The 26,674-nt window shown below is 54.6% G+C and overlaps 3 protein-coding genes across 3 annotated transcripts; 1 reads left to right on the forward strand and 2 right to left on the reverse strand.

Moving 5' to 3' along the window:
* Window positions 1–244: 244 nt before the first annotated feature.
* SLC34A1 (solute carrier family 34 member 1) lies at window positions 245–14,390 on the forward strand. Its single transcript, XM_017512859.1, has 13 exons — window positions 245–299; window positions 899–1,053; window positions 1,192–1,341; window positions 1,426–1,554; window positions 1,628–1,771; window positions 2,771–2,882; window positions 3,003–3,198; window positions 3,285–3,380; window positions 8,619–8,688; window positions 8,952–9,119; window positions 12,307–12,423; window positions 12,524–12,648; window positions 13,342–14,390. The coding sequence occupies exons 2-13, from the start codon at window positions 945–947 to the stop codon at window positions 13,843–13,845; spliced, it is 1,920 nt and encodes a 639-aa protein (XP_017368348.1). The 5' UTR covers window positions 245–299; window positions 899–944; the 3' UTR covers window positions 13,846–14,390.
* Window positions 14,391–15,658: 1,268 nt separating this feature from the next.
* PFN3 (profilin 3) lies at window positions 15,659–16,208 on the reverse strand. The gene has a single exon (XM_017512864.2). It carries the CDS (start codon window positions 16,127–16,129, stop codon window positions 15,716–15,718), a length of 414 nt encoding a protein of 137 aa, XP_017368353.1. The 5' UTR covers window positions 16,130–16,208; the 3' UTR covers window positions 15,659–15,715.
* Window positions 16,209–18,473: 2,265 nt separating this feature from the next.
* Window positions 18,474–25,606, reverse strand: F12 (coagulation factor XII). Its single transcript, XM_017512865.2, has 14 exons — window positions 25,515–25,606; window positions 25,091–25,148; window positions 22,249–22,348; window positions 22,039–22,109; window positions 21,626–21,736; window positions 21,363–21,494; window positions 21,120–21,224; window positions 20,811–20,976; window positions 20,496–20,725; window positions 20,162–20,393; window positions 19,787–19,923; window positions 19,554–19,703; window positions 18,886–19,034; window positions 18,474–18,795 (listed from the first exon to the last, which is right to left on the reverse strand). The coding sequence occupies exons 1-14, from the start codon at window positions 25,569–25,571 to the stop codon at window positions 18,628–18,630; spliced, it is 1,866 nt and encodes a 621-aa protein (XP_017368354.1). The 5' UTR covers window positions 25,572–25,606; the 3' UTR covers window positions 18,474–18,627.
* Window positions 25,607–26,674: the final 1,068 nt, after the last annotated feature.

A 26,674-nucleotide genomic window follows, 5' to 3' on the forward strand; every position in this document is an offset into this window, starting at 1 on the left:
GGGAACCCTGGGAACAAGGTGCTGAGTGACATCAGGGTCTCTGCCTGGGGGTGGGGGATGTGTCTGGATCGTGGTTGATGGGAGAGCCTGACCACAGATTCCCCATGCAGAGCTGACGATTAGCAATTAACCGGGAGGAATCTCAGCGGTGAGGTTAATCGGGGAACAGAGGGAGGGCAGCTAGGGTTCTAGGGACTTTGCCCTTGACCCGAGGGTATAAAGGAGGAGGGTCCCAGTTCTCCTCAGGGTCCTGGAGGCTTCCTTAAGCTGCTGAGCTGAAGTGGAAACAGAACCCCAAGGTGAGCCCAGGGCCCTCACATCCCAACCCTACCCCCAGCTCCGAGTAGGAAACAACCCAGCACTCCAGTCCCTTCATCTCTGTCCTATCTGTACCCACCTCAGCGTGCCCCATATAACATGTCAGTCCAGCCAGGCACTTTGGGAGGCCAAGTGGGCGGATCACCTGAGGTCAGGAGTTTGTACAAAAAATTTGCTGGGCATGGTGGCAGGCATCTGTAATCCCAGCTACTTGGGAGGCTGAGGCAGGAGAATCACTTGAACCTGGGAGGCAGAGGTTGCAGTGAGCCAAGATCTCAGCATCTTTTATCACCACTATATCCCAGCATATCTGGTTCAGAGCCTGGGCTAGAGCTCAATAATATTCAGTGAATGAGTGAATGAATGAACACCTCATTACCACAACACACACCCCTCCGAGACTCACATGCAGGTGTCCAGCACAGATGTGCACATGTGAGTCTCAGAGGGGTGTGTGTGGTGGTGGTGAGGTTGGAGGGTGTGCTTTCCCGGGTGTGTGTTTGGAATCATGCACCATGGAAGTTTATGCAGGTGAGGGTGTGTGGGCGTGAGCGTCCAGGACACAGCCATTGCCATTCAGTGTTCCTGTGATCCACTGACCTGCAGGCCTCACAGCGGTGCCCAGGATGTTGTCCTATGGAGAGAGACTGGGGACCCCTGCTGTTTCCCCACTCCCAGTCCGTGGGGGGCACGTGATGCGAGGGGCAGCCTTTGCCTATGTGCCCAGCCCTCAGGGTGAGTGCTGCTCCCACACCCTGGATCCTGCTTGCCCACGGTTGCCCACATCCCGGGTGAGGCCACTTCTCCTGCCTGTCCCTCCCCACCTCCCCACCTTGAGGCCTCTAGGAGTTCCTGACCAGCCTCCCTCCCCAGTCCTGCACAGGATCCCAGGAACCTCTGCCTATGCCTTTCCCAACCTGGGCCCTGTGGCCCTTGCCGAGCACACCTGCCCCTGTGGGGAGGTACTGGAGCGACATGAGCCACTGCCTGCCAAGCTGGCCCTGGAGGAGGAGCAGAAGCCAGGTGGGCCTGGGTGGGGGGCAGCAGGGGCAGCAGCAGTTCCTGCCCTGGCCTCTGCCTGCTGTGCTCATGGCTGCCCCCCTCCAGAGCCCAGGCTGTTCCCCAAGCTGTGCCAGGCTGGTGCCATGCTGCTCAAGGTGCTGCTGACGCTCACCTTCCTTTACCTCTTCGTCTGCTCCCTGGATGTGCTCAGCTCAGCCTTCCAGCTGGCTGGAGGTAGGGCCTGGGTGCAGGAGACCCAGGAGGGGTTCCTGAAGGGCCTTGGACAATGCTGGCTTATGCTCCCCAGGAAAGGTGGCTGGTGACATCTTCAAGGATAATGCCATCCTGTCCAACCCGGTGGCTGGGCTGGTGGTAGGGATCCTGGTGACGGTGCTGGTGCAGAGCTCCAGCACTTCCACATCCATCATCGTCAGCATGGTCTCCTCTGGCTGTGAGTTGGCCCACCAGGGTGGGGAAGAGCCTGGAGGCACTGGGTCTAATTGTCTGGGGACTAGGGCAGCGAGGCAGGGCTTCGGGTCTGGGGCAAGGATGGAACAAGGGCTGAGAGCAAAGGGCAGGGCTCCATTTCCCACCCTGTCCCCTAAAGCATGGCCAAGAGTCTGAGCCAGCAGAGGCTCCTCAGGAGCTGGGAAGGGTGGCAAATGGGGAGCGTGGCCACAGGAAGGCTGGCCTCCATTCAGCCTGACTCCTGTATCAGCCAGGGACACCAAAGGAGCCCAAACTCCAGCTGTATGCAACCAGGATGATTTATAGCAAGGAACTGGCTTCCCCCATGGTGGGGCTGTCTGGGCAAGTCAGGAATCTGTGGGCCAGGGCATTGGAAGGGCAGGTGGGAACTCTTAGGCAGGAGCCCAGGCTGCAGTTCACACAGAGTTTCTCCTTCCTCAGGGAAGCCTCAGTCCTGCTTGAGGCCTTTCATCCTATTGCATGAGACTGATCCAGGTTACCGAAGATAATCTCCTTTCCTTAAAGTCAGCTGACTATAGACATGAATTGCATCTACAAAACGCCTTACAGAACACCTAGGCTAGTATTGGGTTGAATAACTAGGTACCACAGCCTAGCTAAGTTGACACATAAAACTAACCGTCACACTCAGGGACATGTGTGCACACGCAAGCACAAATCCCTATTTGTACATAGGACACAATCCCATGAGCCCTCATAACGCAGGCCTCACACATGCACACGTTCACATCCATACACCACACGCGGTGCATGTACATCTACTCGCATGGATGAATGCACATACCTGTACATGCACAGCACGAGCCCACGTGTACCTGTGACACCAAGGTTAGGCAGACTCAGCAGCATGGCAGTAGCAGCCACTGGGGACTGGGATGTGGGTAGGGGGCCTGACAAGAAATGTGGTGGGGCAGGAGCTGGGTGACCCCCAAATTCGTTAGGATGCCTTCTCTTCTACCAGTGCTGGAGGTGAGCTCTGCCATCCCCATCATCATGGGCTCCAACATCGGTACCTCTGTCACCAACACCATCGTGGCCCTGATGCAGGCGGGGGACAGGACTGACTTCCGGCGGTGAGGGGGGCTGGGAGTTGGGGGTATGTGCTTGGGGGAGGGCAGCCCCAGATGCTAGGAACCCCAGGTGTGTCTGTGCTCTGGCTCCAGACTGCCTTGCAATGTGGCCTCCCTGCCCAGGGCCTTCGCAGGGGCCACGGTGCATGACTGCTTTAACTGGCTGTCCGTTCTGGTCCTGCTGCCCCTGGAGGCTGCCACTGGCTACCTGCACCACGTTACTCAACTTGTGGTGGCCTCCTTCAACATCCATGGTGGCCGTGACGCTCCTGACCTGCTCAAGATCATCACAGAGCCCTTCACAAAGCTCATCATCCAGGTGACAGCAGAGCCTGGCGTGGGGTAAGGGTGGGGGTAGCAAGGGACCCACCCTCCCTCACTCCCCCACCCACATCTTTCCCACAGCTGGACAAGTCCGTGATAACCAGCATTGCCACTGGTGATGAGTCCCTGAGGAACCACAGTCTCATCCGGGTCTGGTGCCACCCAGACTCCACAGCGGTAAGTCTCAGGCCTAGCCCCAGGTAAGAGGACTCCCTCTTCAGACTATTGGTTTCATTGTCTGTTAAAATGCTCCAGATAGACCTTGAAGATCATTTAGCCAGGAGAGGGCAAATATGTGGCCCTTCTACTGTGCTGATGGTAAACATTGCTAATTCCTCCCAACTTCACACATTCCCTTAGGCAGACATCACCAATCAATGAGAGTTGTTATGTAATTGACCTAGCCCAGTGGTTCTTGAAGTGTGGTCCCAGACCAGCATCTTGGGTACCGCCTGGGGAGAGATGCAAATCACCCTGCCCTTCTCTAGACCTATTGAATCTGGAAATTGAATCTGGGAGTGGGGCTCAGTGGCCTATGCTTCAGCAGTTCCTCCAGCTGGGCTCTGCGCTCAAATCTGAGAACCACTGATGTAGCTGAACCCTCGGGTTTCACAGGTAGAGACACAGATTCAGAGAGGCTAAGAAACGTGCCAGAGCTTGTCCCACAGTGTCAGGGCCTGAGAACCCCAGAGGGGTTAGTGACAGCTGGGCCATGTTTTGGGACCCAGGTAATGTAGGGAGGAGGCAGAGTGTTATAAGGATACCCAGGAAAGTAGGGTGAACAGGAAGGTGGGCTGCATGGGGACCTCCTTGGGGACACAACATCCCCTTGTGCTGACATTGGGGTTCCTTCTCCTGGAGACTGCCACAGGCAGGAGTCCCTTGTCCTTCTGCACTGTTTCTGCTGCTTCTAATGCTGGGGAGATCTGTTTGAATTGAGTGGACACTCACGGACCACTAGTTATGCCAGGCTGGCGAGGAAGCAGGCAATTAACACACTTCCTTACTCAGCCATAAAAAGGAAAATGCTTCATCCAAACCACAACCCACTATATTTGCTTCTCCTTGATGCTTACATACAAGATGTAACTCCATGTAGAAGGAGATGTGAGGAAACCGGAGCCACAGCACAAGCACAAGACTTTCCCCTCACCCTTTCCACTGGCTGCTCCGTGTGACTGGATCTTTATCCTGGTGTGAACAGAAAACACTCATCTGACTCGCCCTGCGATGTTCCTTTGCGTCTGAAGTTGCTCCAGCTCAGCCTCTGAGCTGTTCAAAGCAGCCTGACAACAAAAAGCCCCAGCAGACAGCTTTTACGCTGACTTCGTGACCTCTTTAATACATCAACCGCCTTTTCACGAGCTCTCTGGGCACTCTCAGAGCTCTCTGAATCACAAGCCTCTACTTTATAGCAAAATGTGGAAGGGAGAGAAATCACACACTTTGATCTTCGCAAAAAGCAAGCCATGGAAGAGAGCTCTGTTCCTCGCTGCCTCTGAGCTCCCCGCCGGCCACCTGCTGCGGCTTCAGGCAGCTCTCAACCTGCAGCCTCTGCGTCCTCACCTGAAGTCATCCTCACCCAGGCTCAGTGTGCGGAGGCCGCCCTCGGGCCTTTCTCTATGGCTGAAGCTGCCGCTTGTCCAGCTGGTTTCTCTTCCTGGCTCTAGCAGGAAACACTTCCCTTAATAGCAGGGGAGGGGCTGATTTCCTCGGCTTGGAGAGCTGGTGGGTGGGACCCGAGCTCTCACTTTCATCCTCTTCCTGGGACCGTGCCCTGAAGGAGTGTGACTCACGCAGTGATAGATGCGCTTGCCCTTGCAAAGTGTGAAGTGCCTCCGGGCTCCTCCTGCCTGAAGACTTGGGTTTGTCCTTTGGCCACAGAGTCTCTCTGTGCTCCCTTACAACCTGTTCCCATTGACTTCAGCTTTCACCACGCTGGACCCAAGCTCGCCCAAACCAGTCTCCAGGGAAGCGATGCACCAGGGGGAGGAGGCGAGTCCGAGGCCTTCCAGATGGGGAAAGAAGAACCAGCGGCAGTTGTAGTGTTCAGACACATGAGTCTCTCGGGATCCCGAGAGTGTCCTGGGACTCACCTTCTTACGTGGCCACGCTGTGGATTGTCAACAATACCTGCCTGGTTTAAACAAGCATCTTTTGAGGACTTGCAACCTAGGAGGCAGAAATTATCACATCCCCCATTTTACAGATGAGGAAACTGAGCCCCAAAAAAGTGCAGTAGCTTGCCCAAGTCCATGTAATCGAGGTAGGTTATAAATCCTGATGGAATCCTATCTCGTTGCCTCTCTCACTCACCAGTCTGACATTCTACTATGTATGTCTGCTTCCCATGCTGCCCGTCAGGCCTGAACACCACCAGGTGACCACAGCCAGGTGGAGACCATTCCAGAGGTAGCGGGTGTTGCTCTAAGGAGGAGTTCTTCTTTCCGCCACCAGATGGTGCTGCTGGCACAGTGCTCTCCCTCTGCTTCCAGAACAAAGGCCCTAGGGCTCCCCTTCCTTTGCGGGGGAACTACTGTACAGACCCACATCCTGACAGTCTCCTGTGAGCTTAATCACCTCCTTCAGTTCCCAGAGGGGCCTCTTTAATTTAGGGTGTCCCTGTAGGCACTTAAAGCCCAATTCTTTCTTCCAAAATGCTTCCAACTAGCCCCTGGTAAAAGGTGGGCAGCATTATGGACTTCAGGCCCAGAGAGGTTAAGTGTTTGCTCCCGTGACACACAGCTGGGAATGGCTTAGCTGGGGTATGGGCTTAGGGCCGTCCACAGGCCCATTCTGTTCTTCCCACGGAGCCACTCCACCACCCACTTCCGGCCCCTCTGGCCTCTCCACCTGACCCCAGGCCCAGGCAGGGATGGGCACATCTTGGGAAAATGCCCCCAGATCTTGGGTCTCCCAGCTCTTTTATCTAAGCTGGACTTTCCATCTTCTCCCTCTGCCTCATCAGGAAGCCACAGGGCCTGCTCCCTCCCGCAGTTCCCTCTCTGCTTGGCTTTGTTCCTCCTGCCACCTCTACCTTCCTCTCTTGTACTTTAGGGTCTCCGGGCTCTCAGCTGGGGCCACATGTCCCCAGCTAGGGAGGTCAAGATTCTAAAAACCTAGAGGGCTTGGCCCTCAGCTTTGCCCCGCTGCTGCCTCTGACAGCCCTAAGTCCAGCCCTAAGCTGGAACCCCAGTAAAATTCCCCATTCTCCCCCACCCTCCCCAGGGCCCCACAGTCCTCCCCCTGGAGACCGCTGGGCCCAGCCCAGGTTAGGTGAGTGGGGCACAGGTTGATCAGGCACCCACTCATTTCAGGGGGTTGTCTGCTCCCTGGGCCTCTAGGCTGGGGATTCCCAGGAAGGTCCAGTAGGCTCCTCCCCAGCAGGGCCAGGGTCCTCAGGTTTGTTTGCAGGGGCCACTGGTCCTGACCTAGGTAGTCAGTCACACACGCAGCCTCCCCACAATGTGATCCTGAACGGGCCCAGGGAGGGAGAGGGTCGCTTGGTATTGGAAGCCATGCCCTGCAATGAGCGCTTTAAACACATTTCCCCCTAAAACCTTTGCAGCAGCTCTTCTATTACCCTGCTTTAGAGAAAACAGGCTCTGCGAGGTGGCATGGCTTACCCAGGGTAGTTGGTATAAGAAGAAGGATTTGAACTTAGATCTGCCTGACAGCAAACACCTGGCTTTCTCTCTCCCTTACCCTCGTGGCAGTTACCATCACTTTCCCGGCCTGGTTTTCCCATCTAGCCCATCAGAGGCTATTTTTCCTAGGCTTCTTGGCCTGCCATTCAGGCCCAGGCTTGATGGGTCCCCAAGGCCCTGATGTGGTGAACTGGGAGCACAGATGAGCACAGTGTCCCATTCAAGGGAGCACATCCCGCTAAAATAAACCCTGATGTTACACCAGGTGCTGTGAAAGTTCTTATCTTGGCCAGTCATGATGGCTCATGCCTGTAATCCCAGCACTTTGGGAGGCTGAGGTGAGTGGATCACCTGAGGTTAGGAGTTCAAGACCAGCCTGGCCAACCTGGAGAAACCCCATCTCTACTAAAAATACAAAAAATTAGCCAGACGTGGTGGCAGATGCCGGTAACCCTGGCTACTCAGGAGGTGGAGGCAGGAGAATCGCTTAAACCTAAGAGGTGGAGGTTACAGTGAGCCAAGATCGTGCCATTGCACTCCAGCTTGGGCAACAGAGCAAAAACGCTGTCTCAAAATAAATAAATAAATAACTTCTTAACCCAACAAGGCTACAAATTAGTTGTCCACAGGCCAGACTGGGCTGCTTCTGCTGACCTTCGTTGAATTGTAAAGGATATCTCAACGTGGTTGCCAGTATTTACAGATTGGGAGTTTGCTGCTTTTGAAGGGTTTTGTTTTTTGAGATAAAGTCTTGCACTGTCTTTCAGGCTGGGTGTGATCATAGCTCACTCTGCCCTCGACCACCTGGGCTCAAGAGATCCTCCTGCTTCAACTTCCTGAGTAGCTAGGACTGCAGGCGTATACCATGCCCTGACTAATTGTCTTTGTGGAGACAGGGTCTTGCTATGTTGCCCAAGCTGGCCTCCCATTGCTGGCCTCCAGTAATCCTCTCACCTTAGCCTCCCAAAGTGCTAGGATTATAGCCATGAGCCACACTGCACTGGGCCCAGATTGGGAGATTTTATCTAGAACTTCAGAGTTGTGGCTTCTTTCATAGAAACTCGGCAATTTAGCCACGCTAGGCTGCGTCCCTGGATGGTGACAGTGGTCAGGAGCTGAGTAGTTGCTGACTCTATAGGGCTGGGAGAAACTCTCCCCACGTCTTCCACACATAGCCCAAGCTGCTCACTTAGGTTACCCACCCAGCCCTGTGGACCTCTGAATTGTAGGGCCTCCCTAAGGGGCCACTTTGCCCCACTGACAGTAGGTGGACAGAAGAGATGTGTGAGCTGGGCCCTCTGTCCCTGGCACCCCCTGAGGATAAGGAATTGATCTAGAGGAGAATGGAGCTTGGGCTAAGGGTGTCTTGGAGGAGAGGATGGAGCCAGGATGCTGATGAAGGGGCACCAAGAAAGGGATTGGTAATGAAAGATGAGGTAGCGGGTGTTTTCAGACAAACAGGAGCATGTTCAGCAGCACCCAATACCACTGAGAGATGGAGGAAAACAAAGACAAGAAGCCATTGGATGTGACCCCGGGTATAGTTGGGCCAGTGGAGTGACAGGGCAGAACACATAGAGGGACAGATTCTTGTGCAGCAGGTACTTTCACCACGTGTCCTCAGTGGAAGAGACAGGCTCAGAGATCCATCCATGGTCACAGAGCAGGCGGCCCATCTCCATCTTCCCCATCCCTCCCAACCCCCATCTCAGCCCCAACCTCAGGTTGTATTTTCCTAATTCACTGAGTAACCCTCCTCTTAATCTAGGCTCCCACCTCCACGTCCAGGGCAGAGGCTAACTCCAGCCAGACCCTTGGAAATGCCACTATGGAGAAATGTAAGTGCCTGCAACATGGGAGGTGTCCTGCAGGCAAGGGCAGAGCCTGGCAGTGGCAGGGCCATCCCACGCCCAACCACTGTTGTGTACAGACCCAGGAAGGATGGCTGGCAACCAGCCAGCTCCTGAGCCTGGATCAGGCTCCAGTGTTGAGGCTTAAGGAGCCTGCATGGGGCCTTAGGCTCAGAACCCAACTGGGTGGCAAAGGTGGGGACCCGGGAGCCAGGTGTGAGGTCAGCTGTCAGGAGCTCCAACCCCTGCAGGCAAACACATCTTTGTGGACACGGGCCTGCCAGACCTGGCTGTGGGGCTCATCCTGCTGGCAGGATCCCTGGTGCTGCTGTGCACCTGCCTCATCCTCCTCGTCAAGATGCTCAACTCTCTGCTCAAGGGCCAGGTGGCCAAGGTCATCCAGAAGGTTATCAATACTGGTAAGCTGCGAGCAGTTGGCTGGGCAGGGCTGCAGGATGGGCCTTTTCAGATCCTGTTAAGTCCTGCCACTGCCTTGATTTGGGTAAACCCTACCATCTCTGCGCCTCAGTTTCCCGATGTGAAGAAGGTGGTTTCTGAGGCCAATTAGGTGCTGACAGCTGGAGACCTGTGGCTGCCTCTGGCTGTGGTTCAGTTTTAGCAAGTGGGGACCTTAAGCCCCCATTGTGTGACAAGGAAGGTATAGTGCCAGGGATAGAGGTGAGACAAATAGAGATGGGTCTTCCCTCAGGGGCTCACAGCAGAGGGAGGCAAGCAATGAATACTGAGATTGGTGAGTAGCTCACACCTGTAAATCCAGCACTTTGGGAGGCTGAAGGAGGAGGATCGCTTGAGCCCAGGAGTTCAAGACTAGCTTGGGCAACGTAATGAAACTTTTTTTCTTTTGTATTTTTGTTCTGTTTTGGTTTTTTTGAGACAGAGTTTTGCTCTTGTTGCCCAGGCTGGAGTGCAATGGCACAATCTCGGCTCGCTGCAACCTCCACCTCTCAGGTTCAAGCAATTCTCCTGCCTCAGCCACCCCAGAAGCTGGGATTACAGGCATTCACCACCGCGACTGGCTACTTTTGTATTTTTAGTAGAGACGGGGTTTCTCCATGTTGGTCAGGCTGGTCTCAAACTCCCAACCTCAGGTGATCCACTCGCCTCGGCCTCCCAAAGTGCTGGGATTACAGGCGTAAGCCAACAGACCTGGCCAACTTTGTCTTTTTTTATTCTTTTTGAGACCAAGTTTCACTCTTATTGCCCAGGCTGGAGTGCAATGGTGCAATCTTGGCTCACTGCAACCTCCCCTGCCTGGGTTCAAGTGATTCTCCTGCCTCAGTCTCCCAAGTAACTGGGATTGCAGGTGCCTGCCACCATGCCCAGCTAAGTTTTTGTATTTTTAGTAGAGACAGGGTTTCACCATGTTAGCCAGGCTGCTCTCAAACTCCTGTCCTCAGGTGATCCACCCACTTTGGCCTCCCAAAATGCTGGGATTACAGGCCTGAGCCACCTCGCCTGGCCAAGACTTCGAGACTTTGTCTTTTTTTTTTTTTTTTTTTTGAGACGGGGTCTTGCCCTGTCACCAGGCTGAAGTGCAGTGGTGTGTTCTTGGCTTACTGCAATCTCCACTTCCTGGGTTCAAGTGATTCTCCTGCCTCAGCCTCCTGAGTAGCTGGGACTACAGGTGTGCACCACCATGCCCAGCTAATTTTTGTGTTATTGAGTAGAGATGGGGTTTCACCATGTTGGCCAGGATGGTCTCAAACTCTGACCTCGTGACCTGCCTGCCTCAGCCTCTCCAAGTGTTGGGATTACAGGTGTGAGCCACAGCGCCCAACCGAGACTTTGTCTTTACAAAAAAAATTTAAATTAGCTGGGCATGGTGGTGTGCTCCTGTAGTCCCAGGTACTCAGGAGGCTGAGTGGGAGAATTGCTTGAGCCTAGTAGGTTGAGGCTGCAGTGAGTTATGATGGCACCACTGCACTCCAGCCTGGGCAACAGAGTGAGACCCTGTCTCGAAAAAAATAGAGAAAAAGAAAGAAGGAAGGAAAATAAATGAATTAGGGGGATAAATTCAGAGAGAGGTACCTGCCAAGGACATAGAAAAATGGAATGCAGTAGGGTATGGAAGAGACAGCTTCCAATGGGTAGTCTGAGGCCGCTCGGAGCAGCTACCCTAGTAGCTATGATGCGGATGAAGAGCACTCTGGGTGGAGGAACAGTATGTGCAAAGGCTCAGAGGCAGGAACCAGCTTGGCAGGTCGGTGGCACAGAAGGGTGGCCAGTAGCTGGAAAAAGCAGGATGAACAAGGGGATTGGCTGAGTGGGGTCAGTGAGATGGCAGGGAAGGGGCCAGAGCATGGGGTCTCCAGGATTTGCTCAGAGGCTGGATTTTATTGAGAGTAACATGAGTACTCAGAAGACTTTTGGGGCAGGGGAGCAACACCATCTGATTTTTGTTCCTTCCCCCTTCTTTTCTTTGAGATGGAGTGTCTCCCCTGTCACCCTAGGCTGGAGTACAATTGCACGATCTTGGCTCACTGCAACCTCCACCTCCTGGGTTCAAGCAATTCTCCTGCCTCAGCCTCTCTGAGTAGCTGGGACTACAGGTGTGCGCCACCACACCCAGCTTTTTTCTCTGTATTTTTTTTTTTTCTGTATTTTTAGTAGAGATGAGGTTTCACCATATTGGCCATGCTGGTCTTGAACTCAGGTGATTCACCTGCCTTGGCCTCCCAAAGTGCTGGGATTACAGGTGTAAGCCACCATGCCCGGCCCCTTTTTTGTTTTTTTGAGACAGGGTCTTCCTTGTCACCCAGGCTGGAGTGCAGTGGCACGATCTCAGCTCACTGCAACCTCTGCCTCCCAGGTTCAAGTGATCCTGAGTAAACTGGGATTACAGGTGCATGCCACTACACTTGGCTAATTTTTGTATTTTTAGTAGAGACAGGGTTTTGCCATGTTGGCCAGGCTAGTCTTGAATACCTGGCCTCAAATCAGCCTCCCGCCTTGGCCTCCCAAAGTGCTGGAATTACAGATGTGAACCACCGTGCCCAGCCTCTTTATTTTTTAACCATAATTTTTTTTAAAAAATAGAGATAGGATCTTACTATGTTGGCCAGGCTAGTCTTGAACTCCCAGCCTCAAGTGATCCACCCATCTCAGTATCCCAAAGTGCTGGGATTACAGGTGTGAGCCACCTTGCCTGGTCTTGATTTTCATATTAAACTTCATCCACTGGGAGGGGCCGCATGACAAATGCTAGAATAAGGGGTATCATGAGGCTGTGGGAGCTCAGAGAAGGGAGAAAATGTCTGTCTGTTAGAGAGCAGGGGGTCAGGGAAGGTTTTCCAGAGGAAGTGACATCCATGCTGAGTCTGAGGATGAATATTTGGATGCTGAGTAGGATATTCCCACCAGAGGGAACAGCCCCAACAAAGTCATGGTCACCTGACGAAGCCAGACTGAGAAAGGACTTTAATCCAGGAGCAAAAAGGCCAATGGAAGCCACTGCACTGCAGCTGAACAGGAGACTGACAAGGTCCTACTGGGAAAGTGGCTTCCAAATGCCTCCTTTCCACAGAGGTCTGCTCTCCCAATGCCCCCGCTCTGACCCCGGCCTGCTGGGATGGGGTTTCTTTGCAGATTTCCCTGCCCCCTTCACCTGGGTCACAGGCTACTTTGCCATGGTGGTGGGTGCCAGCATGACCTTCGTGGTTCAGAGCAGTTCTGTGTTCACCTCAGCCATCACCCCACTCATCGGTGAGTGTCCATGCAGAGGTGGAGTGGGGTGGGACAGGGCTGGCAGGGAAAGGGCTGAAGGAGACGCTGGGAGTCCCACCTCCTCTCCCTCTGCCCCCAGGCCTCGGTGTGATCAGCATTGAGCGGGCCTACCCACTCACACTGGGTTCCAACATCGGCACCACCACCACGGCCATCCTGGCTGCCCTGGCCAGCCCCCGGGAGAAGCTGTCCAGTGCTTTCCAGGTATGCTGGGAGCATAGCACCGCCTCGGGCAGGATGGATCTGGAATCGGGGTGTGGGGCCTGACAAAGATGTGACAACATGCAACAAACATTTTGACTGCCTACTAAGGGCCACCTACTATGCTCTATGGGAACCATATGAGCAAAGTAGACCCAATACCACCCTCAAGACCTCAGCATCTAACAGGAAGACACTGCTCATAATCACAGCAATAAATGGCAGTGAGTCAGATTTGCGCCATAAGGAAGAGGAAGAGGTGCAATAAGAGGGGGCCTGGCGCAGTTGGGGAAATCCATTGTGGGGCACAGGGTTGAAAATGGCAAAGGGGGAATTGTTCTAGGAGTGAAGGAGTAACTGACAAGCCAAGGCACTGACTGAGTGAGGGTCCAGAAACTGACATCAATCCTTTAGCTGCTAGACTTTGGCAGAATCTGCTGGGGGATTCCTGAGCGAGAGGTCGGTGGTGAACATGTAGGGAGCTCAGGGCAGTAGTTATTTACCAACTGGTCCAGAAGTATTTCAATATTTTCATACCAGCACAGCTACCCTGGGGTGGTCTGGGGAGATACATCAGCCCTCAGTGGCAACTTTCTGGCTGCCCAGACCAGGTGTTCCTATCATCTACCCCTGCTGGCCTGACCCAGGACCTGGGAGCCAGTGCCCACCTCAGCCCCTCTGTCTCATCCTCTGCAGATTGCCCTTTGTCACTTCTTCTTCAACATCTCAGGCATCCTTCTATGGTACCCGGTGCCATGCACACGCCTGCCCATCCGCATGGCCAAGGCGCTGGGGAAATGCACAGCCAAGTACCGCTGGTTTGCCGTCCTCTACCTCCTTGTCTGCTTCCTGCTGCTGCCTTCACTGGTGTTTGGCATCTCTATGGCAGGCTGGCAGGCCATGGTAGGTGTAGGCACACCCTTCGGGGCCCTGCTCGCCTTTGTGGTGCTTGTCAATGTCCTGCAGAGTCGGAGTCCCCGGCATCTGCCCAAGTGGTTACAGACATGGGATTTCCTGCCTCGCTGGATGCATTCCCTGAAGCCCCTGGACCGCCTCATCACCCGAGCCACTCTATGCTGTGCCAGGCCTGAGCCCCGCTCTCCCCCACTGCCCCCCAGGGTATTCCTGGAGGAGCTACCCCCCGCCACGCCCTCCCCCCACCTTGCACTGCCTGCTCACCACAATGCCACCCGATTCTAGACTGTGGGCCCAGACCACAGCTGGGAATGGGGAAGGCCTGGGTGGAAAGGCAGGGGAGTGTGTGTGTATGTGTGTGCATGTGCCTGTGCTACTCTGGGTGCCAGTCTCTCCTTCTGCAGCTCTGAAAAGGTCTGGGCTTGTGTGTCAGTGTCGGTGTGTATGCATGTGTGGGGATGAGTCTGCATGTGCACCTGTCTGTGTGTAGAAGCTTTTGTGTACACATGTGCCAGCCTCTGCACACATACACAGACACATCTGTGGGAGGCTGTGAGCAAGTTGCAGCGTATCTGGGTAGGGCTTTGGGTCCTCTGCATGGGTATACATGACTAGGATAGGCAGGTGAGAGTGGGTCTGAGTATATGACTGTGCAGCTGTTTGTGCATAGATGTTGGTGCCTGCCTCACTGAATTTGCACACCTCCCTGCCACCTTCCTTCCTCCAAGATATCATCCACCTCATCCTCACCCAGGTCTTCAGCTCCACCACAACTCCCTTCACACTTGCCTAATGGAAAAAAACAAAAGGAATTAAACTCTCCTTAGGCATTCAGAAGTCTTTTTTGGTCTCCATCAATGGCAAAAGGGAAGACCAAGCCATGGGTTTCAGCAGCACCATCTCCCCTCAAAGACTCGCTGCAAGAGCAGCCTACTCTGCCCTGGCCAGGTACAGTTCCAGAGAAGCCAGCCCTGCAGGCTCACCCCAACCATCTGCCTTAGTGAGTCCAATCCACAATTCAAACTCCCTGGAAGCCCCTCCTAGGCCTGGGGCCACCCCCAAGGCAAGTGTAAGGAGGAATCTGTATCCCCATCCCCTGACCCCCACCTGGCTGAACTTCCTCTGGTCTCCCTCTGCCCTCTAAATTCACCCACCTCAGCCAGATGCTCACTCCTCCTTGCTGGGATAAGAGCAAGGCTCCAGAATGAGTGTCAGGTGGGGTCTGCCATCAGGGCAGCTGGGAGAGAGGGGATGGGGAGGGTAGTGGTGGGCAATGGAGGTCATGCCCTGGGCCCCAGCACATGGAGGGCAGGGACCAGACACCCTCTCTCCCACTTTTGTCCACTATCTTTGGGCAATAAACCAGGCCTCAAACTCACCCAAGCTTTTCAATTCCCACTCTTCTGTAGGTCACCCCGAAACTGAGGCCTACAGTGTGAGTCCCGTGGGTAGGGATGCCAGAGTTCCTCCCTCTAGTTCAGGAACTCCTCTGGGGCCTTAGGGAAGGCCTGGGGAAGGCAGGATGTAAGGTCCCAGGTTGTGATGGTCTTGGTCTTGGACATGTGCCCTCTCAGTGGGCCTCCTTAGAGGAATGTGGGCGAAGATACAGGGGCCTGTGAGCCCCAAATCTGCTTTACAAGCTACCAGGTCCATCCTGTTACCCACTCACTACTTGCTAGTGCTTGGGATGTGAGTGGAGGGCAAGAGAAGCACATGGCCTCCGGCCCTACTCCCTGATGGGGAGAGGTGTTCGCGGGATGGGGAGGGGACTCCCTTTACTTGTCCTACCGCATCTGGCTAATGTGGAAATATTTGTGAGAAAGGACGCTAAGGATGAAACAGACTTTGAGAAGGCCCCCATCCTTGGACTCTTCCTCAGCTACGGAGTCCCTAGGACCCTGGGAAGGCGCCAAGGAGCAGCAGTCAGGCCCTGGCCTCTGCAAGGCGTCCATGGGAGAGCAGGGTGGAGGGCACAGGATCCTGGCAGCCTCTAGACTCAAAATCCCGGCTCCATCAGGTAACCTCCTTGCAAAGATCAGTTTCCTTATTTACAACTCCCCCTGCGGCGCAAGTGGAGGAGGCGCTAGCCACACCCAGGTCACAGTTTATTCGGCCAGCGCTACCGGGCTACCCGTGGGCGGCCTGGGCTGTCAGGCTAGGCGCCCTGCATGCGCAGCCCGCGGATGAGCTCGTGCGCCGTCTTGTTGAGGATGCCCCCGTGGACTCCGCGTCGGCCCATGAGCACCAGGAGCGCGCGCGGCGCGTGGCCTACGCACACGGCGCGCGCGTCCAGCCCCTTGGTGCGCGCGTCCAGCACGCCGTCGCCCTCGGCCAGCAGGTGGTCGCGGATGACGCAGCAGCGGCGGCCCCCCACGGTCAGGCCCGCCTGCAGGAAGGTGCGCCGGTCGGGCCCGGTGAGCACGCCCACCTCCTGCGGCGAGATGGCAGCCAGCAGGCCCCCGGGCCGCGAAGCCCACACGCAGCGGTTGTCCGCGTGGCCCACGATGGCCACGTCGTCGATGCGCTGGTCCTGCAGCACTGCACTGATGTAGCCCTTCCAGTCGCCCATCGTGCTCCGAGTGCGTCCCCCGACCTCGCGCTTCTCTATGCTGTGTAGAGGCGCCGCGCCGGGAATGCCTGCGGTGCTGTGACGCTTGCGGGGCGGGGCTGTGACGTCACACAAGGGGCCGTCCTGTAGCTACCACCCAGGCTAGGGCACGTGGGGCATGGGCGTTTAGTGCCCAGGCTGTTCTAGGATTACCCTGTAGGACGGGTTTGGCAGAACGTGGTGGTTCACTCTTGTAATCCCAGCGCTTTGGGAGGCTGAGGCGGCCGGATCTCTTGAACTCAATAACGAGATTATAGTCAACTATTACAGGATCCTGTCGCTGTACTCCAGCCTGGGCCACAGAGCCAGGCCCTGTCTCTTAAAAAAAAAAAAAAAAAATTAATAAAAAAAAATTTTTTTTTTTTTTTTTTAAAAAAAATTTTTTTTTTTTTTTTTTGAGACAGAGTTTCGCTCTTGTTACCCAGGCTGGAGTGCAATGGCATGACCTCGGCTCACCGCAACCTCCGCCTCCTGGGTTCAGGCAATTCTCCTGCCTCAGCCTCCCGAGTAACTGGGACTACAGGCACGCGCCACCATGCCCAGCTGATTTTTTATATTTTTAGTAGAGACGGGGTTTCACCATGTTGACCAGGATGGTCTCGATCTCTTGACCTCTTGATCCACCCGCCTCGGCCTCCCAAAGTGCTGGGATTACAGGCTTGAGCCACCGCGCCCGGCCCAAAACATTTTTTTTTAATTGAGATGAAGTCTCACTATGTTGCCCAGGCGGGCCATAAAGTCTTGAGCTCAAACAATCCTCCCGCCTCAGACTCTCAAAGTGAGATTACAGGCGTGAACTGCTGCATTTGGCCAATCTTTTTTTAATTTTAAAAAGATGATTTTATGAACAAAAAGATACCGTGTTTGGACAGCCAGACCTCCACCTGTATGCCAAGCCCTGTGCAAGGAGAAGCTGCATGTTAGTCCTCATAAGAAACTACTATTTTGTTTACAAAGCAGTTTGCAGACCATACATTAAGATCACCTGGCGAGTCAGGGAACCAACCATTAAATCCCCAGATTGTGGTTCTCAAGCATAAAAGAACATCAGAATCCCCTGCAATGGTGTTAAACAGATTGATACTTCCCACCCAGACTTTCTGTTCAGCAGTATAAAGTGTAGCCCAAGAATTTGTTATGTCTAAGAAGTCCCCTGGTGATGTATTGCTAGCCAAGGGACTCTGAGACCCACCACATTAGTGCATATTGGGGTGGGGACAAGGATATGTCACTCAGCGCTCAGGGTCCACACCACTGCCAATGCTAAATAGTATTAGTATTATTTATTTATTTATTTTGGAGATGGAGTCTTGCTCTGTCGCCCAGCCTGGAGTGCAGTGGCACAATCTTGGCTCACTGCAACCTCTGCCTCCTGGATTCAAGTGATTCTCTTGCCTCAGCCTCCTGAATAGCTGGGACTACAGGCACACACTGCCACATCCGGCTAATTTTTCGTATTTTAGTAGAGACGGGGTTTCACAGTGTTGCCTAGACTGGTCTCCAACTCCTGAGCTCAGGCAATCCGCCTCCCTCGGCCTCCCAAAGTGCTAGGATTACCGCCCGGACGATGCTAAGTATTTCTTTTTCTTTTTTTGAGACGGAGTTTCGTTCTTGTTACCCAGGCTGGAGTGCAATGGCGAGATCTCGGCTCACCGCAACCTCCGCCTCCTGGGTTCAGGCAATTCTCCTGCCTCAGCCTCCCGAGTAACTGGGACTACAGGCACGCGCCACCATGCCCAGCTGATTTTTTATATTTTTAGTAGAGACGGGGTTTCACCATGTTGACCAGGATGGTCTCGATCTCTTGACCTCGTGATCCACCCGCCTCGGCCTCCCAAAGTGCTGGGATTACAGGATTGAGCCACCGCGCCCGGCCTAATGCTAAGTATTTCTAACCATTATTCTCAACCTTGGCTGGTTGTACATGGAATTATCTGTGGAGTTTTAAAAACATACCAGTACCTATGCCTCATCCCTAGACATAACTGATTTAATTGGTCTGAGGTGGACCTTGGACACATATTGGCTCAAAAAGCTCCCCAGGTGATCTTAATGTATGGTCTGAGAACTATTGCTCTGTAAACAAAAGGTTAGTGAGTTTTTTTTTAATGAGGAATAACATGCAGCTTCTCCTTGCACAGGGCTTGGTATACAGTATCCTAGGCTCTGTAAACATTAGCTGGACCGGGATCTAGATCTTGCACGTTAAGATCTCATAGACCTTGTTTTCTGAGAGCTGTGGAGAAGGGTGAATCGCTTTTCTGTCTTGGCATTTCCCAACGGGACCCAAGGAGTAGAGCTTTCCTTATCAGCATTTTCAAAGCACTTTATTGAGTTCCTGCGCCATCTTGGCACGGAGCTGGCCTCACTGGGGGAATGGGACACCATCTTGACGTCCATGCCCCAGCCACCCTCCCACTGCGGAATCGCTGAGGAAGGAAAGACAAATCCCTGAGCAATCAGGAAGCGGTGTGCTCCTGGATCCAAGACAGGTAGTTGGCCACGTCGGTGTAGACGCCTGGCTTGTTGCGGTCACCACAGCCCGATCCCCAGCTGACGACACCTCGCAGGGTTAGCTGGTGCCCGGCGGCCTTGTCCTCACACACCAGCGGGCCTCCGGAATCACCCTGGGTCGGAAACTCGCAGCTCAGCGCCGTGGGCCTGGGATTTGTGCCTGATGACCTCAGGGAAGGGCGCTAACCCGGCTAAGGTCTCACCTGGCACGCATCGGTGCCGCCCTCGAGGAACCCTGCGCAGAGCATGCCGGGCAGGATAGAGGCTCCGTGCACGTCCGGGGCTGAGCAGCGCTCCAGGGAGAGGAAGGGCACCTGCGCCTCCTGCAGGAAGCTGGAATATTCCTCCGCCCCTGCGAACACAGAGCGCCTTCCTCACACCCCATCTGACAACACTCGCCGCCCGGACGATGGACGAGGCTGCGGCAGGCTCTTCTAAACCCGCTCTTGCCCTTCCCCTCCCCAAGGGGGGAGAGGTGCCATTAATTCAATTTCATAGACAAGGAAACTGAGGTCCAGGGAAGAGCCAGGATTTGAATGGGCGGGAGCGGAAGCAGAAACCCTACCTCCACCTCCTATCCAGAGTCACAGAACCTGGCTACCAAACTAACCCAGAGCGCGGGGCCAGCGTCCTAGTTGGCCTTTGCAGCCCGCCGCCCAGAGAGAACCAAGAGCAAGTTCGATTCTCCCTCTACCTCCAGGAGATTTGGGGATCCCAGCAGTGAATCCCAGGCCCTGGGAGGCCCTGCACATTCTCACAGGTCAGCGCCACCTCTCCTGTAGGCACCCGGGACGATACCAAAGTCAAAGCCGCGGGCTTCTCCCGCCTAACCTAGTGATCAAAGATCTCCTCCCCTAGCAGTTGTGCCTACCCTCGAACTGGTGGCCCCAACCGGCCACCTCGCAGAGCGCGGGCTCGGGCTCGGAGGGTCGCGTGGCGCTGCTTGGCAGGCACACCGGCTGAACGTAAGGCGACAGGAGCGCGCAGCTGCCGTCCGCATCCTCCTGCAGGCGCAGCAGAGCTAACCCGGGCGTAGAGGAGTGTGAGGCGGAGATGCTGGAGCCCCACCCTCTCTCCCCGTCCACGCAGGGCGCCCCCCCGCACCCAGGTCGTGCTGGTAGCTGACGGGCGAGAAGGCCTCGTGCAGGCGGTAGGAGCGCACGGTCAGCGTCTGGCACTGCTCACAGCTGTGGTTATGGCGGTCCTGGCCGAGCACCACCGTCAGCTCCTCGGGTGCGGGCCTGCGGGCGGGTAGGGGAGAGGCAGCGCTCTCAGAACTGGCCACAGCGTTCTGGGGAAGCCCCCTGCTCCCGAACCCCATCCTGTGTTCCAGCTTCCTCCCGGGGAGCTCCGGAGGGGCGTGGAAAGAAGGGTGGGACGGGAAAAGATAGGGCACGGGTTCGGGTGCGGCGCAGAAACCGCGCTGGGAGACTGAGGAGCCGCGGCCTTCCGGGCGGCGCTCGGCGGGCGGGTACTCGCCGGTTCTGCAGGCAGTGAGCGGCCGTCAGCACCCAGCAGGGGGCGATGAGGCTGCCGGCGCAGAAACTGTGGCCCCAGTACAGTGCTGCGATGTAGGGGTGAGCCCCGGGCAGCGCCACCAGCCCGCCGACGATGCGGCTCAACGACGACAGACGCTTGCGGAGCCGCTGCCCACAACTCAGTGAGCCGTTCCTGGTCAGGGGAGGCGGCTGCTTACGCCTCGTCGCCGTGGCTGTGGAGGAGCCGGGGCTGAGGACCGGGAGCCCGCGGCCGGTCGGCCGGAATCCAGCTCGCCCCGCGCCCTCTCGGCTGCTTCTTTCCCCCACTTCCTAACCTCCTGGGGTCTGGGACTGAGGCGGGGTCCGGGACGTGGGCTGAGGTTTCGGCGATGTAGTCTGCGGGGGCATGGGCAGGTCGTCAAGCCTAGGAGGCGTGGGCGGCATGTGAAACGTAGGGGGCATCCGGGTCGGAGGCGCCTGGCACTGTGCCAGGTCGCAGTACTCCCAGCTCAGCCGGTCACTGCTCAGCACGAAGCACCACGGGCGGACGTCGTTGTCCGGGTTCCTGTAGCCACACGAGGGGGCGCAGTTAGAGCGCCAGGAGCCCGGGGCCCTGGGGCGGAGGGGTCGTCCAGCCCCACGTGGCGCACCGGCAGAAGGCGTGGCCGCTCAGTCCCCAGTTCCGCGCTTGCTCGGCAGTCACGTTCCGGTAGGTGGCCTCCGAGGCCCACGGCTGACAGGACATACCGGAGACAGTGGTCCTGGCCTGGCCCCGGTAGCTGAGCCCGCGGCCATCATAGCAGCTTGCCTCGGTATCTGAGGGGAGAGGGGGCTCCCTGCAGCCAGGGCTGGGCTCTCCCACTGCCCTCTCATCTACTTTCCCCACTCCTCCCTTCTTGTTCCTGGCAAGCCCTTCCCATCTCGGGGCTGGACTTCTGCTTCCCCAGACCCTCACTCACCCACGTCGCAAAAGGGTCCAGTGTAGCCCACCAGGCAGTGGCACAGACGGTGACCCTCTGCCTCTAGGCAGCGACCCCCATGGAGGCACGGGTTGTTGCGGCAGGCTGGTGGAGGGAACACAGTGAGACACCCCTGGGCCTACAGACCCTCTAGAGAGCTCTCCTTCCTGGCACACCACCCAGCCTCCTGCCAGCCTCTCTTTCTGATCCTCCTCCCTGGCCCGATACCAACCATCTGCTCACCCTGGCTGGCCAGCCGCTGGCAGTGGGCATCAGGACCCTTGCACCGGCATCTGGCCACACCTGCTTGCTCAGATCTATACCATATCTCATTCTGGTCGAAAAACCGGAGAAGCTGAGGCTCAAAGCACTTCTCTGGGGACAAAGAGGGACAGTGGTTCAGGAGAGTCTAGGACTGTGCCAAGTCTCTGGGGTATCCGGGGACCACTTCTGTAGACCCAGGGTTGCCCCTGTCCCCCAAGACCCCTGCCCGGGCATCTCCTCACCTCTCTGGCAGTGGTTTCCAGTGAGGTGTTGTGGACAGAGGCAGTGGGGACCCCTTGGCGTGTTCACACAGGTCCCTTGTTTCTGGCAGGGGCTGTGTTTGCTGCAGTGGTCTGAGAGATGGACATGGTGGGAGGAAGAGCAGGGAGCTGAGTCAGACAGATGGGTGCCAAGGCCCTACTTGAACCTACCTGCCTTGTGACCTTGCTACTCCAAGTTTCCAGGGCTTAGTTGACCCACCTGCAAAATGGGACCACTCCTTCCCAGAACTCTCCCTCTGGATTTCCAAAGGGCATTGTGGAGGGAGAGAAGGGGCTGGGCCCAGAATCCCAGGTGTGTGGGATTTGGTGATACCAGGAGAGTATCGAGGGGGGAGGAGAGAGCCCTGGGCCACCCCAGAGGCTGTGTGTAGCACCTTTTACTTTCTTGGGCTCCAGACAGTATGTCCATCGCTGGTCCTGATCGAAGTTGGGGGTGGTAGCACACCTGTAGAAAGAGACAAGGATTCCCTGGCCCGCCCTCCCCTATCACAGCCCCCTCCCTCCAAGCAGAGTTCCTTGGACAGAAGGACAGGCAGAGTCCATGTCTCCCAGGCCCCTGCTCCTACTTCTCTGTGTAGTCTTACCAGGGCTGAGGGCCTGGCCGGCCCTTGTGGATACATTTGTGGTACAGCTGCCGGTGATACTGGAAGGGGAAGTGGCAGGGCTCCCCGGTGACAGTGAGAACTGCAGGGACAACACACTCCCTGAGGACTTCCTCTGTGCTCAACTGCCCAGGCACTGCCCCTCAGGGTCTGGTCGGGAAAAGGACAGACCCACAAAAAGGTCGCTGTGCATTGAAAAGACTTTCTGCTTTAAAAGTTGGGTTCAGAAGTCAGATAGCTGGAGTAGACTCCTGACTCCACCACCTGCTATCTGTGTGACCTTGGGTAAGTCTGGAGTCTCAAGGCCTGGAAGAGCACTTGCCACAAAGTAGGCACTTAATAATACTTGTTGATCCTGAGAAATGGTCTAGGTGGACTTTAAAAAAAAAATAAATAAATAATACTTGTTGAATGTTGAAGTCACTGTTAATCACTCTGAGCCTCGGTTTCCTCATCTGTAAAATGGCAATAATAACAGTACAGTTGACCCTCATTATTCTCTGGTTCTGTGTTTGAGAATGTGCCTACTTGCTAAATGTTATTTGTAACTCCCAAGTCAATACTCGCAATGCTTTCATGGCCATTTGTGGGTGTGCACAGAGCAGTGAAAAATTTGCACATTGTTTTACCGGTTAAGGTTCAACAAGATGACATGCTGCTGCTTCTTGTTTCAGCGCTCGTATTGAACAAGTCCTTTTCAGTCTACTTAGTGCAATGTTTTTCACACTTCGTGCTTTTGCTGGTGATTTTGCTTTTGGAAATGGCCCCTGAGCCTACTGCTGAAGAGCTGTCTAGTTCCTAAGCACAAGAAGGCTATGTTAGGGAGGAAATGTGTGTTAGATACACTTCATTCAGGTGTGAGCTATAGTGCCATGAGCTTAGCATTAATGAATCAGCAGCACATATGTTAAGTAAAACGTCTTTAGACAGAATTACACATAAAACAAGATTATATATTGTTGGTTAATAAAAATGTTGTGACCAGGGGCTCACAGGAACCTAATACTGTTTGCTAGTTCAGTGTTCACTGTGATTTTATAGAACATAACCACCGCAAATAATGAGAATTGCCTGTGTCTTCTTTAGAGGAATTGTCGTGAGGTTTATAAGATAATGCTGTGAAACACTGAGCGGTGTCTGGCACATAGTACCTGCTCAATATGCATTTGCCACTATTTTGTCAAAGGCAGAGTGCACTTGCCAAGAACCAGGACAGTAAATGGAAATAGAAGGATCTGAGCTAGACCTTTAAGATGCAAATGGGGACCTGGCAGAGTGACTCCATGCCTGTATTCCTAGCACTTTGGGAAGCTGAGGTGGGCGTATCACCTGAGGGCAGGAATTCGAGATCAGCCTGACCAACGTGAAGACACACCCCATCTCTACTAAAAATATAAAAAATTAGCCAGGCATGATGGTGCTTGCCTATAATTTCAGCTACTCAGGAGGCTGAGGCAGAGAATCACTTGAACCCAGGAGATGGAGGTTGCAGTGAGCCAAGATGGCGCCATTGTACACCAGCCTAGGGGACAGAGAAAGACTCTGTCTAAAAAAAAAAAAGATGCAAATGAGATGGACAGATGGAGAGGAGGGGGACCCTAAGCAGGGGATTAGGCAAGGATAGAGCACCAAGTGTAGGTAAGGAAAGAGGGAGGAGAAACTTTTGGGTGTGTGGTGAAGAGAGGAGACTGAAGGAGTCCAGGGTTGGAATGCACAGGGCCTCAATGCTATGCTCAGGGACTCAACCCCACCAAGTCAGACCCACCAGCATAGGGTCCATCTGGTTCACAGGCGCTGCTATGTTGCACACTCTAGGTACATTTATTTTTAAAATTTGTATTTTTTGAGACAGAGTCTTGCTCTGTTGCCCAGGCTGGAGTGCAATGGTGTGACCTTGGCTCACTGTAACCTCCACCTCCCAGGTTCAAGCAATTTTGCCTCAGCCTCCTGAGTAGCTGGCACTACAGGAGCATGCCACTATCCCCAGCTAATTTTTGTACTTTTAGTATAGACAGGGTTTCACCATGTTGTCAGGCTGGTCTTGAACTCCTGACCTTGTGATCCACCTGCCTGGGCCTCCTGAAGTGCTGGGATTACAGGCATGAGCCTCCACACCCAGCCTCTACGTATTTAGTGTCTGGAAGAATGAAGGCGATAGGGAGCTAAGGCAGGGCCTGAGGAAGGGGGAAATGACAGGTACCCCTCATCTAAAAGGTAGTTTAATAATAAAAGCTAATATTTATAAAGCATTTCCATGCACCAGGCGATGAGCTGAGTGCCTCACGTGGGTTTTCCTTCTCAGCAACCCTGAGAGGTTTACTATTATCAACCTGGTTTCACAGAAGGGGAAATAGAAGCTTGGAGAACTCAAACCACTCGCCCAGAGACACCCAGCTCATAAGTAATAAAGCTGGAATTCAGAGGCATTCAAATGCCAGAGACCAGCTCTTGACCATTCCTTGCCCATTGAGGGTCCTGGCTTCTGTCTGGCATGTCTCTCTCTGCCCACGAGACGTACTGGGGAAAAGAAAAGAAGGGGAGAAGCTGATGAAACTGAGGAAGGCTGGCAGGAGCCCAGGTGTGATGGCACCAGCAGCACATACCTCAAGCACCTGCTCCAAGCCAGGTTCATGGGCACTCAGACACAGCCCATGCCCTGCCCTCAAGGATCACACAGCTCACAATCACTCTGAGACCCTGGTGCCCATGGGCATAAGACCTAGAAGCTGGTAGGCACTAGACTAGACTGCTCTGAGACTGCACACGCCTTACCATACACATCCCCACCCAAGGGTATCTATGGAGAAGGAGCCAGGCCACTTACCCACTGTGTGCTCTTTGTCTTTGTTCTTATGCTCCTTGGGGCCTTTCCAAGGTGGAATCTACAAGGCAGAGAAGAAGGCAGGGAACTGCCTAGAAGTCATAGCCTGCTACCGATCTGTTGCTAGTCCGCAGCTTCCTCTCACAGCCTAGAAATGCAGAGATTTCTTCCCAAGACCCAAACCCTTTCTACCCCCTCCCATTGTCTTCTTAAGGCCTATCTCCCCTAGAAATGCGGGCTGTGCCCTTCCTTGTATCCACCCACTCTGGTTGTCTATCTCCTCTGCCTGGGCCTTCAGGGCTGGCCTCACCTGTCCACATAGGCCTCCTAGTCACCTGAAACTTTAGGTCATGAGCAGAGGCCATAGCGACCTCCCGCTCCCCCGCCAGGACCGTCATAGCACAATCCTGGTTCCCACAGCACTCACCGAAAGTGTCGACTCCAGGCTCACCAGCAGGAACCCTAGGAGCAGCAGAGCCCTCATGGCGCCTGTCTGTTGGTCCAACTGCCTGCCCAGGAGTCCAGATCAATAGGGCTGGCCAAAGGTCTTGGAAGTAGAGATTGGTCAAGCTGCCCTCCTGAGTCTGGTGGGGCACAGGCTGTTTGTGGATAGCCAAGTGGAGCGGCTTCCTTGGTCATCCGCTGAGGGTCAGGAAGTTGGGAGTTGGTAGGTAGGGGTAGAATGATGCAGAGTTGGACTCCCCCTCTCTTTTCTAGATAGTGAGACTAGAAGCAGGAGAAGGGACATTCTTCTGCTCTGGGTCCTGTGGAGAGGAGGGGGTTAAGGAGATCAAAGAGACGCTCTCTTTCTTGGGGATCTTGGAGTCCACTGGGAAATGTGTTAGTTTTCTTGGTCATGTAACAGATTACTGTAAACTTAGTAGCAGCTTACAACAGTACCCACTTTTTATGTATTTGTGTATTTGTTTTGAGATGGAGTTTCGCTCTTGTCGTCCAACTGGAGTGCAATGGCGTGATCTTGGCTCACTGCAACTTCTGCCTCCCAGGTTCAAGCAATTCTCCTGCCTCAGCCTCCCAAATAGCTGGGATTGCAGGCAACCACCACCACACCCAGATAATTTATGAATTTTCAGTAGAGACAGGGTTTCACCATATTGGCAAGGCTGATCTCAAACTCCTGTCCTCAGGTGATCCACTCACCTTGGCTTCTCAAAGTGCTGGGATTACAGGTGTGAGCCACTGTGCCTGGCCAATACCCACTTCTTAGTTCACAACTCTGTAGTTAAAAAATCCCATTCTGCATGACTGGGTTTTCTGCTCTGGATATCACAATGCTGAGATCAAGGCTGAGTTCTCTGGTGGCTCTGGGGGAAGATTCACTTTCAAGCTCATTCAGGTTGTCTGCAGAATTCAGTTCCTTATGGTTGTAGGACTGGGGTCCCTGCTTCCTTGTAGGCTGTCAGCCAGGGGCTATCCTCAGTTCCTAGAGGCTGCCAGTATTTCTGGTCATGTCTCCTTTTTTTTTTTTTTTTTTTGAGGTGGAGTCTTGCTCTGTGGTCCAGGCTAGAGTGCAGTGGCACAATCTCGGCTAACTGCAACCTCCACCTTCCGGGTTCAAGTGATTCT

The sequence above is a fragment of the Cebus imitator genome, unplaced genomic scaffold (genome assembly GCF_001604975.1).
Source record: "Cebus imitator isolate Cc_AM_T3 unplaced genomic scaffold, Cebus_imitator-1.0 Scaffold478, whole genome shotgun sequence".
NCBI classification, from domain to species: Eukaryota; Metazoa; Chordata; class Mammalia; order Primates; family Cebidae; genus Cebus; species Cebus imitator.

Coding starts and splice junctions, on each gene's coding strand:
- F12 (XM_017512865.2), bottom strand. CDS start 25,571: ATGAGGGCTCTGCTGCTCCTAGGGTTCCTGCTGGTGAGCCTGGAGTCG. Junction 25,149..25,514: donor GCCTGGAGTCGACACTTTCG/GTGAGTGCTGTG, acceptor TCTGCCTTGTAG/ATTCCACCTTGGAAAGGCCC. Junction 21,495..21,625: donor TGGAAACCACTGCCAGAGAG/GTGAGGAGATGC, acceptor CTTTGTCCCCAG/AGAAGTGCTTTGAGCCTCAG.
- PFN3 (XM_017512864.2), bottom strand. CDS start 16,129: ATGGGCGACTGGAAGGGCTACATCAGTGCAGTGCTGCAGGACCAGCGC.
- SLC34A1 (XM_017512859.1), top strand. CDS start 945: ATGTTGTCCTATGGAGAGAGACTGGGGACCCCTGCTGTTTCCCCACTC. Junction 2,883..3,002: donor GACAGGACTGACTTCCGGCG/GTGAGGGGGGCT, acceptor CTCCCTGCCCAG/GGCCTTCGCAGGGGCCACGG. Junction 3,381..8,618: donor GCCACCCAGACTCCACAGCG/GTAAGTCTCAGG, acceptor CTCTTAATCTAG/GCTCCCACCTCCACGTCCAG.